General features: G+C 47.4%; 1 protein-coding gene across 1 annotated transcript in view; it reads right to left on the bottom strand.

Moving 5' to 3' along the window:
• Nucleotides 1-7934: 7934 nt before the first annotated feature.
• Aatf (apoptosis antagonizing transcription factor) overlaps nt 7935-16171 on the bottom strand; it is a 97395-nt gene continuing 89158 nt past the window's right edge. Inside the window, exon 12 of the mRNA XM_063249620.1 lies at nt 7935-8153. Within this exon, the coding sequence (XP_063105690.1) occupies nt 8090-8153 (64 nt within the window). The 3' untranslated portion in view covers nt 7935-8089. The remainder of the gene's footprint in view (nt 8154-16171) is intronic.

Below are 16171 nucleotides of genomic sequence, written 5' to 3'. Positions count from 1 at the left end.
GTTGACTGGTTGACTATTTACTCCATTTTCTTTCTTTTTTTTTTTTTGTCTTTTTCATTTTTACCGGTACCAGGGATCGAACTCACGACTGCCTGCTTGCAAGGCAGGCACTTATGCCACTGAGCTAAATCCTCAGCCCCTATTTACTCCATTTTCAATTTTTCCTTCTTCTCTGACTTGCAAAAGATTGGGCGTAGGTAGCCATATGGAACTCACCATCCAGGACAGTAGCTGTAAGTGTCCCAAAGCCACACCTGGCCGGTGACTGCCACACCAGGCAGCACAGAATGACAGGGTCATAATCTTGTCATCCTAAAATGCTCTACTGGACAGCTCTGGTCCAAATGTTCCAGGACACTTTTTTTCTGTCTTTTTCCTTTTTATTGGTACCAGGGATCGAACTCACGACTGCCTGCTTGCAAGGCAGGCGCTTACAGGCCACTCTTGAATTTAGGAGAAATACCACCTCCATGGAACACCCAAGGGACAGAAAGAAGCGCTGGCCAAACCAGCAAAGGAACTAACGGAGGTTGGTGCTGTGCCCTCTGTGAGAGACAGCATCGGATGTGATAGGCTGATTGCTTTGAGCTCGCGGGGTCTCAGTGACACCTGCATACTAATGCACCTGGTGCTCCCCAAGCAGAGCAGCACTCTGCAGCAGACCTGAGGCCCCAGACGGGGGAGCAGAAAGCATCCTAAACTGGGTCCCCTGCCCATGGAGCTCCTCCTGGGCTTCAGCCAGGACCTGGTTTGTAGTTGGAGGTGGACAAATGGATATGAATGACATTTGCATTTGTGCTAAATTCAAATCCAAGCTAGGCGTGGTGGTGCATGCCTGTAGTCCCAGCACTGGGGAGGCTGAGGCAGGAAGATTACCTCCACTTTGAAGCCAGTCTGAATTATGTAATGAAACCTTATCTCAAAAAACTAAACCAATAAAACAAACAAGAAGTCTAGAGTCTTCGTTTGCCTAGGAAAAGCCTGCAGAACAGAAGGCCCTTAGATACTGGGTTTTCTGATCCTGAAATTATAACAAAGATCTTGAGGTTGACTAACTTCCTCTAGCTAACACCCTAGGTGTGAGGACCTACCAGGTTTGACTTTCAGTCTGAGATTGTATGTGTGTGTGTGTGTGTGTGTGTGTGTGTGGTGTGTGTGTATTATTGGAGCTCAAATCCTAGGGTACTCTACCCATGAGCTTTCTCCAGCCCTTTTTACTTTTTTTATTTTGAGACAGGATCCCATTAAGGCAGCCCTTGAACTATCCTGCCTCAGCCTCCTGAGATTCTTTCCATTTCTCTGCTTTTCATTCCTAGCTTTCCTTTATCTAGAACATCACAGAAGCCTATGCAGGCCCAACTATGTGCCCACATTTCAAATAGCTTTGAAATAAACAGTACCTGCCTAACTCAGGAAGGACACAAGGCAGAAAAGAGGCAGCAGCCAGCACCCCAGGACTGCGAGCCTGCAAGGACTGGGATGGAGTCATTTCCAGCTCCATCTTAAAAATCATAAACCGGAAGATGGTACCGGCAGGGGAGGGCCAGCATTCCCATGCTGCTGCCAGTGTCTGTGAGGGACTCTGTGCTTTTCTATTCTCTTAGAGATGTGGGGGACTGGTTCCCCCACCCACATTCTTTTAAGTTTTCTTTCCTGAGAATCTGACATCCATGACCTCCACAAATGAACTCTGAGAACTCTGAACCAGAGGAAATAAACCAAGCTGGCTTCCCAGGAATGCAAACGCTGCTGAAGCCCTGGCCCTACGGGGGAGACCCCACAAGGGGCAGGAGAGGCCGGGTAAAGGAAATCCATAGCCACGCAAGGAAAAGCAAAGTTAGCTCAGGTCCTCGCTGGGCACTCACCCGCCAGGAGCAGGTAATGAGGCCGCCATCGATAGAGCTGTCGGACAAATTGAATATGCACAAATCAGCAGGGTGATAGGGACCCCGGACCGAAGAGAGGAACAGTTAATGAACTCACCAAATTACTGGCAATTACTTTTGAAATGTTATGAAGAAAGAGAAAGAAAAGGTAGAAAGTGAAGTGGATAAGTTTAAAAACAAGAGCTCTAAGGCAAACCTGATTTAATTCCTTGCACAACTCCTGCAGGGTGGTTACACATCAGCTTAGTAGAAGCACAAACCATGGCACAGGAGAACAGCCCCAAGCAGTGGCCCCTCTGTGCACCCCGGCACAGAGCCTCGCTGGACACCTCATACCTCAGGTTTGTCTGTGAGGCGTGGGCCCCCTCGTTTGTGGGTCTCTTGGTGCTAGCCCATGGGCCATCCTTTCTTGCCCCCACCACTGTATCTATTCCATTCCAACTTCTATGAAATCAGCTTTTTTAGTGCGATTGTGCGAAACTTGTCTTTCTGCATGTGGCTTATTACACTTAACATAATACCTGTAATCTCAGCACTTGAGGCTGAGGCAGGAGGATGGCCAGTCTGGACTACACAGTGAGTTCAGGCCAGCCTAAACTACATAGCAAGACTCTGCAAACCAAACCGTAATAACCTCTAGCTCCATCCATATTTTCACACAGGATTTTGTCCTTTTTTTTTTGTGCTCTTTTAAGGGCTCAGTAGTATTCCACGGTGCATATGGACCGCGTCTCTTTATCCATTCAGTGGATAGAACACAGGCTGATTCCCTGACTTGGCTGTTGTGAATGATGCTGCAAAAACACAGGAATGCAGATGTGACATGCTGACCCCTGGACTTGTGGGCCCAGAAGTGAGCCTGCTGGAGCATATGCTCATTCTAAACTTTTTTTTTTAAAACAGTAGTAGGGACTCAAACCCAAGGCCTTGTCGCTGAGCAACACCCCCAGACCTCTTTCTTCAGGGTTCTCCAAACTATTTTCACATAGCGCTCAAATTTACGTTCCCACTGACAATATAAGGAAGGGTCTCCTTCCCTCACATCCTCACCGTAACTTTTTTTTTTTGTCTTTTTGAGACAGGGTCTCACAATGCAGCTCAGGCTGGCCTTGAGCTCACTTTGTAGCCCAGGTTGGCCTCAAAGTCACCACGATCCTCCTGCCTCAGCCTCCCGAGTGCTGGGATTACAGCCATGCATCACCACACCCAGCTTCTTTGGCTTTTTAATAGGCTTTTTTCTTTTTTTTTTTTTTTTTGTCTTTTTCCTTTTTTATGGGTACTGGGGATCGAACTCATGACTGCCTGCTTACAAGGCAGGCGCTTCTGCCGCTGAGCTAAATCCCCAGCCCTTTAATAGGCTTTCTAACTGGTGATATTTCACTGTGGTTTTGGTTTGCATTTCCTTGACTAGTGATACTGAGCATTTTGTGTCTTCTCTGGAGAAACAGCTAAGTCTTAACCTCCCACCCCTTGGTGGTGAGCACTGAATCGAGGCCTTGAGCATAGCCTCTGCTGATGGACCTTTTAAAATCTGTCACTATTGCTATTGAGCTCCTTATGCATACTAGGTATCAGTCCTTGTCAGATGCACCATTAGCAAATGTTTTCTCCATTCTGTAGGTTGTCTATTTGTTCTGTTGATTTCTTTTGCATAGGAGAGAACCAATCTATCTATTTTCACTTTTGTTTCCTGTACTTTTGGGGTCTTATCCAACAGTCCCTTATTCATTCTAGTGTTCTACGCTGTTCCTGTTTTTCTTTCTTTCTTTTTTTTTTTTTGTACTGGGGTTTGAATGTACGACTGCCACTTGCCAGATAGCACTTATGCTGCTGAGCTAAATCCCCGACCCTATGTTTTCTTCTAGTAGGAAAACTGCTTTCCTAAACAGGAGAGCCACAGCCTGGGCTGCTTGCAGCTGGCTTTCCCTTGGGCTGCTCCCTTCTGGACCACACCAATGGGACCTGGGTGTGTTCCCAGATGGCAAATGTCTGCACACAAAAAACAAAAGTCAGAGCAGTCCTGAGGAGAGAGGGGGACTGGCCCGGAAACCCCAGGATGAACGCTTCGAAAGCAGCATGAGTGGGAAACAGAAGGGATGGGGAAAGCCAATTATAGGCAATCTGATGATATGATATTGTTAGTTAACAACTAAAATACATCTTTGAGGAGGCTGAGGTAGGAAGACTGTGGAGTTTGAGGTCAGCCGGACCTCATTGCAAGACCCTGTAACAAAAACAAGGAATAAATAACCTAGCAATGCAGATATCTGTGCAAACACAGATAATCTTTTGCTGTACACTGATATTAAGCAGCCAGAAGAAAGTAGGGGCCGAGGAACGAATGACAGTTTCTACTTACTCACTGCCTTTCAGTGGAGCATCTCTAGCACATTATAGGCAGCTCTTTAATCCCCCTGCAGGAAGATGCTGATTTGAAGGCTTCCCTGGGGAGCAAGAAATAAGCCCCAGGATCACACCTCAGGCCCAGCTCTCCACTCTTCCTTTGTTGCAGTCAGCTCAGTCAAGGTAAGCGCAGAAATGTGGACAGGGCCCAAAAATCAGCACAATGAAGTGTACCAAGAGCCCTAAAGATATTACACTCTTTGCCTGGTTCATTTTACTCCTAAGAATATGTGCCAAGAAAAAAGTTTCACAAGACACAATAAACACATTTCCTTGTAACATTATTCCAGAAACAATTTAAATGTTCAACAGAGGATTTAAATACTGATGATATGATATTGTTAGCTAACAATTAAAATACATCTTTGAGGAAGTTGAGGTAGGAAGACTGAGTTTGAGGTCAGGTTGGACCTCACAGCAAGACCCTATAACAAAAACAAGGAATAAATAACCTAGCAATGCAGGTATCTGTGCAAACACAGAAATATCTTTTGTTGTATACTGATATTAAAATGCACAATGCCACACACCCCTGGTTCTTATCTGGGGGTACACGTGTGGTGCCTGAGGAGGAAGTAGAGATGGAGACAAAGCTCTGGAAGTATTCTGTTTTTATGATTTTTAATTTTTTTCTTCTGTGCTGGAAATTAAATCCAGGGCCTCATGTATGCTGAGCACACAATCTACTGCAAAGCTACATTCTTAGCTGTAGATATCTTCTTTTGTTTCTAAGACAGGAAGAAAAAAAAATTCCAACAATCCAAGTGTTGGAGGTGGTGTGTAGCTCAGTGATTATGAGGACTGAGGTTCACTCCCAGCACCAAGAATAAAACAAAACTGTGCCTTGAAAGCCAAGTGTACCAGTGGGGTACAATCCCACAATCCACTCTGGGAAACTAAAGCAGGAGGATCACGAATTTGAACCCAGTCTGGGCAATTTAGCAATTTAGTGAGAACTCTCATAAAACAAAACGCCAACCTAAAAAATGTACCCTACACAACAAAACCCCCACCCTGCAGCAGTCCACCCTAGCAGCTCACTGGCTTCGCTTCCCTAGAAAATGGAGGGGTTGTGCAGTGCACAGGAAGAGGGGGAGAAGCACTGAACCCAGAATAAGCAGTTACTCTGGGTTACAGTTGAGTCCTCTTTTTTTTTCTTTACACTTTTTTTTAAACCAAGGTGATTACATTTGATTCTTTTTTCTTTTTATCGGTACCGGGGATTGAACTCAAAACCGCCTGCTTGCAAGGCAGATGCTTATGCTGCTGAGCTAAATCCCCAGCCCCGAGTCCTCTTTTTGCTTGCTCTTTTTACTTAATTTTTAAGGTAAAAATAAGGCAAGAAACCAGCCTTACCATCTTGTCTGTCCTGCAGAACAGCTCAGGGCCTCCTTTAGGCTCCATTGCAGGCAGACCTGGGCTGTGCAGGGTAGGAGGCCACCCTGTGACCGCTTCATGGCCTCACTGTCCCTGAAGATCCTTAAGATTCTACAGTTTGAGTGGGGTGAGTGAAGCCATCACTGGGCGAAAATAAAATCAGCAAACTCCACACAAGAGTACTGCCTTGGTCAACACTGAAAAAGGGCCCAGGACTGAAACTCCTGATAACTGCTCTCCACTCATTTAAAAATCAGCTTTAGCTACCAAAATGTAAAGTATTAGTTTTATTAAAATGCAAATCAATCAAGTAATGTCTTGCTAGTAACAGTTGAATTGCAGTATCCGTGTCAATTAAAATAGTTTCCAATTTATTCTTGGCTGGAAGGAGGACGGTCTTCTGCATTTTAAAATGCAAGCCTCACTTTAGTGAGAACTCTGCCAGTTCCTTCTTTTGCATCTGTTTTTAGCTCATTTTAATTAAATCTGCTGGACTCCACAAATATTTTTGCAGCACGTGTTTAAACCCTTTCTTTCATCAGATAGTGGCTTCTTTCGGAATGTGGATGAGCTCAGGCTCATAAAAAGTTCAACAGGGAAGTCTGGAACCCACAGGCCAAGTGGACTGGATTGCATGTTCTGTATTTTCCAAGGTGGTGAGTTTTGAGGGCCAGGGATTTAGCTCAGAGGCACAGTGCCTGCCTGGCAAGCGCAAGGTCCTGAGTTCAATTCCTGATACAAAGCCAAAAAAAAAAAAAAACGGTGACTTCCAAAAGGGGTGCATGTGGGGGACTCCAATTTCTGTTGCTCTTCTGGGTCACCGGCGACAAACTAGAGATTAAGCACTTACGTGACAGTCAAGCCCAAGAGGTAACTGCTGAGACAAGAGAAACAATCACATGCACCAGGACCAAGGAACAGGAGCTAGGAAGCCCTCTGCCCCGCTACCTGCCCCGCCCTGGGCTCCGGGGACACATTTATGTAAAAACTCAGCTGTGATTCAGATTCTATTCCGGACTCGCTTCCTTTGGAGCTTAACGTTTAGGTGCTGCATGGCAGTTCCTAAACACACAAAGATACAGGATTTTCGCACATGAAAATCCGTTTTTACATTATAAAAAATATCAAAACCTCACTCCACAACTGCACTTAGTTGCCTGGGTCCAACATTTTTTCTCTGATTACATGGCTCTACGTTGGACACTTGGGCAGAGGCGCTGGAAGATGGTCAGTGGTGGACACCGGTAGCCTGTACACACAACACTCATGCATGGTAATCACCACTGCATATTGACCGCAGGCCTATAAATCCCCTGTATAGGGATTTAATTTACAGCTTTTGACCTATGGATGAAAAACAAGTGAATCACCTCCTCTTGCTAGATTTATACCAGAGTTAACCTTAATAAAGTGATTTAGGAATGGAGAGAACAGAAAAGGACCTGGAAGAATCTCTGTAAGTGAAATGAGGAAACAGGAGTCAGAGATCTGTATTTAGTGGACCTACAGGCAAGGATCACTGAGTCACAGTCTCGTGGGCCAGCTTACAGGGCTTTGCAGACTCCCTGTTCTCCGAGCTTGATAAACCAGTGAACATCCACTGAAAGAAGCATCCCCTTCATACTTCTTTTGTGAAGTTAATTAAAAATTAGAATTGGCTAGTGTGGAGGCACAGCCATAATCCAAATTATTTAGGAGGCTGAGGCAGGAGGATTCTAAGTTAAAGGTTTCCCTAGGCAATTTAGCAGGACTCTGTCTCAAAATAAAGTCTGGGGACGTAGCTTTGTGGTAGAGTGCTTCCCTACCAGGTGTGAAGTCCTGGATTCAATCCCCAGCACTAGCAAAAAAAAAAAAAAAAAAAAAAAAAAAAAGAACCAAAATTAGGGGTGGGCAGTTAGTGCAGATCAGATCATGTGCTTAGCATGTGAGGGCCTAAATTTGAGCCCCAACATGACACATACTCAGAATAAAACCAGCAAACTCTACCTCAAAGAGTGCTGTATACATACGTTGTAGCAATCCATTTCTGGCTGCAGATGTGGTGTGGAGATCTGCATGCAGGAGGGACAGTTCCACGCCCATGTGCTCTGCAGCACTGCTCACAGCAGCCCGAGTGTGGAAGCTGAGCCTCTGCTAATGGATGAACAAAACGTGTGGTTTTATATAGCATGAGGCCATCCGTTTACCTGGAAAACAGCCCTCCAGATGAGCCACACTAGTGAGCCTGGGTGAGACTTTCTCTGTGCACTTAACAAATCACACGTGGGCAGTGGTGACAGCACTCTTTATTTGTGATGGGGAAAGGACTAGGGAGAAGGCACGTGTGTGAGCGAGCACCTTGCCCAGGACTGATGTCCCCGTCAAGCCACGGCTGCCTCCATCGGGATGGCGTTGGGAGGTCCTGTAGCCAAGGGAGGGCAGCGTCAGTCCCTGTGGCCAGTGGCAGGAGGGTTGAGCTGCCCAAAAAGAGATCGATACAACTCTGTCCTGGAAGACAAACGAAGCAAATTGGTTAACACGCTGGTTAACTTTTCAAGGTGAAAACCAAGCTGGGAAATACCCTCATCTGTTTCTTCAATTGAAAACACAGCCATGTAATTAAAAAACGCATCTTGCAGCCTTTATTCACAAATACAACACAAGAAAGAGACCCAGAAGCAGCCAGTCACATCGTAAAATATGTAAATAGTGCGGTGTGGCTGGATACCCTGTCTCTGGGGAATGAGTCCTCCTAAGTTTGCCCTTTACAGACAGGCTCTTCAAGTAGGAAAACAAGATTGAATATTTTAATAGAATGTATGAGACTGCCACACGATGAGGAGGATTCAATCAGACATGGGATGCAGGGGGATATAATTTAGTTTTCATACATTTTCTTGGACTTGGCAGTACTTGAAAAACAATGAAAATGACCCAGCAACAAGATTCCAATTACCATCATATGTGCGGTAGCCCAGCCAGGTTCCTCTCTCCCCTTCCCTAGTCTCATCTACCACAGAATGTGATTGGCTAATTTATTTCTAAAGTTGGGTTTTGACATTTAAAAAAATTCTAACATGCCAGCATCTTCTTGGGTTTCTGAAAATTGGGTAAATTAATCCCTTCTAAACTCTGTCCCTGTTGTGGAACACACAACACAGACCTGGCTGAAACCATCTGCCAGAAATCCTCAAAGGGGCCTGGGGTCCTTCCTGCCACCATGCCAGCTGCTCTAGGACACTTTCCTTTTGGGGATCAAGTGGGCGCACAGTAGGCTATGGTGATGGGCGGGAAGCGGGTAAGCCCACAAGCAAGCTGGACCAGCCCTGAGACGTCCTCATCTAACCAAGAACACTGTCTGCCATCTTGTTAAAAGAGTCTTCAGAAACTTCTCCAGCTGAGGGCCATCAGCAATCCTGACTTTACAAAAAAACAAAAACCTCAATCTTCCAAACATGTATTTTAGTTCACCAAGACTTCAATGCAAGGAACTTGCTAGTCTTTCTGAGGTTACCCTGCTTTGGTTTGGGGAGGGGCTGAGGTACTATAACAAGAAATAGCATGTCAAAGCTTTTAGAAAATCAAAAAGTGAAAATCTTTTAAGAAACCATGGGAGTCATGCTGTGAACGAGCTGTCATGCTGGGGACCACAGGTCAGGCAGGAAAGTGTGTGTAGGGAAAAGACATCTCTTTTTTTTGTGGTACCAGGGATTTAACTTACAACCTTGTGCTTGCCAGGCACGCGCTTACGCCACTGAGCCAAATGCCCAGCCCCACATCTCCAATTTAACTACAGAAATTTTACTGCAGAATTTGGCGGCACCTCACCCTGAACTACTGACCAGCCTGGAGGCCTCCAGACAAAAGGACACTGCTGGCCTGAGATCCCCAGCCTCTTTTGCCTCCCTGCAGATCTGCCTGCCTGCCTGCCTGACTCAGCCTCCACAGGCCAGGCCCCAGCTCCAGAGGCCACAATGGCAAGGCCCCGCCCGCCTCACTTTGCCATACTGTGCCTATTTGTCGAGAAACTCAAGTCTCTCCAGCCACTTCACCACCACCAATAAAATTAAATGGCACAAAGGAGACAGTGGCCATGACTAAAAGGAGGCGTGACTTTAAGACGACACTGCTGGTGCAGAGGCTGCCTCCCCTGCCTCCTTGCCTGCACCAGCCCCTGGGCCAAAGGCAGCAGTTACTGTCCCCAACAGGGTTCACAGCCAGGAGCAGAGAGGGACGTGACCACGGCGTGATAGGACATCATTCCACACTCAGGTGCGCAAAGCTGACAAACACACAGCTGCTCATGGCAAAGCATCATGGAAGCTGAGTGGTCCTGGGTCCTTAAGATATTTGGAGAGGGGGAGGGGGAGGGGTAGGCGAGGCTACGCATACATTCCCAAAGCACTCAGCTCATCAGTGGCCACCGTACCCCCAAAGCCTCCGCTATAGACCTGGTGATGGCCTTGCAGCTGCCTCTTCTTTTTTTTTTGTACCAGGAATCAAACTCATGACCTTGTGCTCGTGAGGCAGGCGCTTATAGTGTTGAGCTAAATCCCAGGCCCAAAGGATGCCTCTTCTCCCAGCACCTCCTGCCCTCATGCCCTAGGCTCCAGGACAGCCAGAGTGGACCCTCCTTGGGGCCAGGGCACCCTCAGCACCAGACCTTCTTCGCTATCCAGGGCTCCTGCACTGCGGGGTTTCACACTGGTGAGGGACTGGCACCACCAGGTCACAGGCAGCTCCTACATGGGAATAGGCTCACCAAGGCGTTGGCCCCTCACACATAGCAGGCTGCCATGTTGTTTTTCAGAGTAAATTTAAATTGTCACCAAGAATATAATTATCAGAATGCTGTGAATATTAACTTTTTTGGTCTTTTTCATTTTTATCGGTACCGGGGATCGAACTCACGACCGCCTGCTTGCAAGGCAGGTGCTTATGCCACTGAGCTAAATCTCCAGCCCCTAAATCTTTGGGTTGTTTTTTTTTTTTGTCTTTTTCATTTTTATTGGTACCAGGGATCGAACTCACGACTGCCTGCTTGCAAGGCAGGTGCTTATGCTGCTGAGCTAAATCCCCAGCCCCAAATATTAACTCTTAAAAACAAAGCCCTCACATCCCATCTGTAATGTACCCAGTGGAACTGCTGTGCCACAATACTTTCCACCACCATTCACACACACAGACAAGCACTCCATTTGGGAATTTTATAGCATCATTTTCTTTTTAAACTTGTATTTCCATTTGACTTTTCCCTACAGATTTTTGTTTTAATATAATTGTTTTATGCTTGACGATCTTTTATTGATCACTCTATTATACTTGTTGGCCACAAAAACAGGTATGTAAGTGGAATGGTCCTGAAACTTTAGAAATTTAAAAATGGGAATGCAAATATTTTAATTTCTTGACACAGTAAGTCACTTTAAATGATTAAAATTTTTCTTCTGGATTGGGTTATCACTGCATCTAATTATACAGAAAACGCCTTTCCTTTCTTCTATTGCTCATAGGTCTGTAGATGTATATGATTTACTGCCAGAATGAAAAGGATTCGGCAGTAATCTATTTGGTTTTCTTTGATTTTTGTACTTTTTGTGTAGTTATATGTGCTGAAAAGTCCTGTCACAAGAAAAGGAGTTGCATCATGACATTGTCACTGGATTCTTCTCATTCTTTCTGAATTACTGTACACAGCAACCCTTTCCTCTCAAAAATCCCACACAGTGACCTCCCACCAGAAACCGCTGACACCCTGCACATGTTCTCCTGCAGTGTGGCCCAGGCATCGTCTCTCACCCAGGCCTCGGCTGTTTCTTTCTCAGTCGCCTCGCCTGCACCCCTGGCCTGTGCTTGGGCCCTGCATGTACCCTCTTCAGAGTCAGGTCCTCCTGCACAGGACTGCTTCAAACTCGGTGGCTACTCTCTTCTGGGAAAGTCTCCATGCACCCAGGATGAAGACTGAGTCCTGACTTTCCCTAACCTCAGGTGCTGGACCTGGTGTCAGTGCTGCAGGAAAGACAGAAATACCTGCATATAAATAAATGTGACCTAAGCCCTGCACCATCTCAAGGAAAACACCAAAACCAGGCGACCAAAAGGGGTACTGGGCCGGGTGACTGCTGCTACTGCAGGTGCACGTTCCCTGTGGCACCTTCCTGCCAGGGCTAAGCTGTGCTGAGAGGCTGCACCGTCAATCCTTCAGGCTAACCTCGCCTCCACCGCATTCTCAGGGTAAGTACAGAGCTGAATACTTCCGGTCCCCTTAAGGCTATGAGTAATGAACCTGGGCTTCTTAAAAAAAAAACAAAGAAAGAGAGAAAAAAAGAAATACCCGAACTCCAAAACCCAATTCTGACTTTGGATCACAGGAAGAACACAGCTTTGAACCCTGGTCTGCACTGCGTCCCTGCTTTGCCCTTCCCCTGGCACCGCGGTCTCTGTGGCCCGTGGCAGCGCCCAGTAGGAAGTGTGTTATTGCTGGAATCAGGCAGGACAAGAAGCGATGAAGTAATTAACAGGACGTGCACCTCAGGTAGAAGGTCGATAGAGGGGCTCTTCCTTGAATTAAAATTTAACTCACCCTTTATTGCAATCTACAAAAGCAAGTAATGAGCACTAACATTTTTATTTCTTTTAAACTGTCATTTAGGCTGTAGAGGGGATAATTACCTATCTCTAGTGTAGTAAGGTTTTATAACCCTTAGTGAGGCATTTTCTAATTTAATATTTTTACTATATTATCATAAAACCTGTTTCTGGAAAAAAATGATCATGGATTAGCAGCCATTTTCCATAAAGACAGAATCTGTGTGTGTGTGTGTGTAAGCATGTGTTAGGATTCAGCTTATTTACTGTGTTATTCTTCCAAAGAGACACAGAGTAGGCACCCTGTCACCAGCTGTGAGCTGCGATCACTTCAGTGCTGAGTGAGGTTTTCCACGGCCCTAAATGAAATGGGCGGCACGTGTGTAATATCCGAGTCCCCAGACGGATGCAGGAACCCAGATATGTTCCCTGCAGTTCCACACGTGCGCTCCTCACAGGACCGCAACACAGATCATTGTCTTTCACGATGTTATTTGGGCAAACAGCACAAAGGAGCATATTAAACCTGCAAATGATCTGTGTGAGACTTTCAATTTGCTAGGTCAGTAGCTTGCAGCACTGGGGACTCTGGAGGAACCCTACCGCCTGCTCTGGCAGGACTCTTTCCGCCTGCCAGGACCTGGGAGCTCTCAGCTGCAAGGTGTCCCCCGAGGTGCTACCCGTGGTGCCGATGGCCCAGGCAGGCAGACAGTGCAAAGCAAGTAGTCCTGCTCTGCTCTCCAAGGGAGCCTCCTATGGTCTGGCAGCAAGTCTGACACACCAGTCCTGCACGTGCCAGCGGAGATAACAACGTTGCCCTCCCCGTTGAAATTACACATGGCCTTTGCTGCTGCTGGGGTGCGGAGGTAACCCAACACACCACACTTGGCTAGCCTGCCCCTTCCTGCCCGCCGCACGCTGAGGTGCTGCAGCATCTGGCTCTGCCGTGGCTCAGCACCCTCCACAGACAGAAAACAACAAAGCACATGAAGGGGATGTCACAGTACGGGTCCCAGTTCCACCAGTGCTTGGGTCTAGCAGAGTCTGCATCAAACCTGACGTGAGGAGGGTCGGCGTAGACGAGGGCAGTGCAGAACCAGCTGGCTGCAGTCACTGAGAGTAGGTGGGTGCTCCACCAATTCCCGGTGCTGTTATGCTATTTTCTTCATGTTTGTGTTTTGAAAACTTAAGATGTCGGAAGCTTAAAAACACAGGTTAGATGTCTGTGGTCTGTGCCTCAAAGGACGACACACAGGTACAGGAAATTAGTTCACAGGTAAACACTTCCTTGAACTTTGTTAGCTGTTGTGGGGGTCTGCGGACACCAAGGCCCAGCCTGGGGTAGGGCCGGAGAGGGAAAAGTGCCAGGAAACCTGTTGGTGGGACCGCACACTTGCTGGCGAAGCCACCCTGATGGGACCCCGCTCCTCAGAAGCAGGACAGCTGCAAGGCTGACCGCTCCTTGCTGCTGTCTCCAACCTGCACCCTCCCCTCCAGGCTAACTGGCCTCAGGCCTGCTCCTAGCAGTTTCCCTGCCAGCAGGTGGAAGCCCAGAGTCCTCCAGTTTGCTGATGCCCAGTAAGGTGCCCCGAACCTCTGCCAATCTCAGCAACAGCAGCCACCCAGGAGCTGGCAGGGGCCCCGCTGCACCCTATGTTTTTTTCCTTCCTTCTTTTTTTTTGTGGTACTAGGTACCCAACCCGGGCCTCACACATGCTAGCAGGGCCTCCTCTACCACGCTGCCTCCCTGTCCTGCCTGCCTTCACACAGCGCCGCTCTCTGCCGGCTCCCAGTATGTCCAGGTACCCCAAATACCCGCGAAAAGGTATCACACCAGTTCTCACAGGGCCTGTGCTGGCGGCCCAGCCAAAGGGACTGTCTTCCAAAAACAACTCTCACTGCCCGAGACAAAGTGGGCCAAGGGGCAAGGGCTGTGTGCTACTCCATTTCCCTTCACAAATGCCTGAAGACCAGGGGACAATGACTTACTGTATACAGCCACCGAACACAACAAATCATTTTTATGTGGCAGAACATCATGGCACGTAATAAGTGTGAGGGCTGCAATCTCCAGTCAGAGCTGGTTCTGGTTCGGGCCCAGATCCTGACCAGACTTGGGGCCTGAGGTAAAGCGCCCTGCAGCCCCCGCTCCCTCCAGGTAGGAGCGGACCAGCCCCTCCCAACACACACTGTGTTCAGAGCGCTAAGCAAAGTCCCCGCTGTATAAGGCGCACAGTCATCGATGACAACAAAAAGGGACAGGCACAGCAGCCAAATGCTGGAACCCTGGGTCCTCACGGTCAGCTCCCAATGGACACAGACAAGACAGCAGCTTCCTGGACCCTTCATGCCTCCCACGTCTCTGACTCAAACCCCCTGCTGTGTATCAGTGACTTTACAGGTGAGAGAAAGGTGGTGAGAACACCTCCATGACCTACTGTGCTTAGATATTGATCCAGACAGACGCCAGTGTCCTGTGCTGGAACAGGATCAAGGCAGGCAACACCTCAACTCAGATTCTCAAGACTGGACTTTGTTGGGAAGGTGATCCAAATGCACAGATTTAGCTTTTTTTCCTCTTGTACAGTCTGCACTGAGCCACATCCCCAGTCCTTTTGTATTCTGAGACACAGTCTCACTGAGTTGCTGAATTCCCAAGCGGGGCTTAAAAACGCAGTCTTCCAGCCACAGCCCCCCAGACTACTGGACTCAGAGGTGTGCCCCCAACTCCCGGCCCAGATGCAGCTCTTACAAAAGGCGACTACTGTTTAGAATGGTACCCAAGTCCCGACAACGGAAAGCCTGTGATTCCTGAATTCCGCCAAGGAAGGTCAGTGCACATCTCTTATTCCTCCCAATGTCCTCCAACAAGTGTAACCAGGATTCTTTCCTGAAATTGCACCACATCCCACACCAAAAACACATGCAAACCGAACAATAACCACACACACATACACACACACACACACACACACACACACACACACACACACACGCGCGCGAGCGCTAAAAGGAAACGAAAGCCACTTTTTCTCACCAAAGACCTCCTTCTTATCTAGACCAAGGCAGCAAAGCAGCAGTGACTCAAATTCCTTCCTGCATCCCTAATTCCCTAAATCTATATCTAAGGAAATTATCTCCAATCAGCAGCTCAACTTACAACGCTTCAAGACAGAAAACCGCAGCCGCCCATATCTACCACAAGGTGGCAGCACACGACCCACTTCTAAGAGGACCAGGGCCGCCCCGAGCAGCGGAGCCCATAAATTACCCTGTGCGGTCTGCTTGCATCGCCATCCTCCCAGGGCATGAAGGAGACTCGAAGAGGTCTGTTCCAGTGCGCTCCCTAGTCAGGTCAGAACTAGGTCCTTCAAACCTCTGCAAATGCTTTTAGCCCTACAGCCTTAAATTACAGATGGTGACGTGTGGCCTCTGGCCTGTCCCCTAAAGATCAGACAGATTTATAAATGTTCAAAGAAGTAGGTTCAGGTCCCAAACAAAAGAAATGAAAGGATGGGGAGAAGGAAGGAGAGGAAAGAGGGACAAAGGGTGGGAAGGAAACTAGGGTTAAATATTAACGGTACTCTCATGCATCAGTAACAAATCTTCTCCCTTAACAAAGGAAGAGTAGTATGGCTAGGGATTTAGCTCGGGGTGTAGGAGGGTGTAAGCGCCTGCCTGGCAAGGGTAAGGTGAGTTCGATCCCTGGTACCAAAAAAACAAAGACAAAGGAAGAAAACTAACTTCAAACTTCTGTGGTTCCTACAACTAGCTGCTTCTTTCATATTCTTTTCAAGCAAAATAATTTTACCTCTGTGGACTTGCAAGGGGTGGGGCAGGAGCCACCTTGCCAACAAAAGGGTCACTGCCCCCTTCCTGGGTATTAATATTCCATATCCCTGGCATGATTTCCACTTTCACAGTTTGACTGTTTTATA

The sequence above is a fragment of the Cavia porcellus genome, unplaced genomic scaffold (assembly GCF_034190915.1).
Source record: "Cavia porcellus strain 051 isolate PalLab524CR breed Dunkin Hartley unplaced genomic scaffold, mCavPor4.1 scaffold_6, whole genome shotgun sequence".
Taxonomy (NCBI): domain Eukaryota; kingdom Metazoa; phylum Chordata; class Mammalia; order Rodentia; family Caviidae; genus Cavia; species Cavia porcellus.
This window is presented reverse-complemented; position numbering and strand designations above follow the sequence as displayed.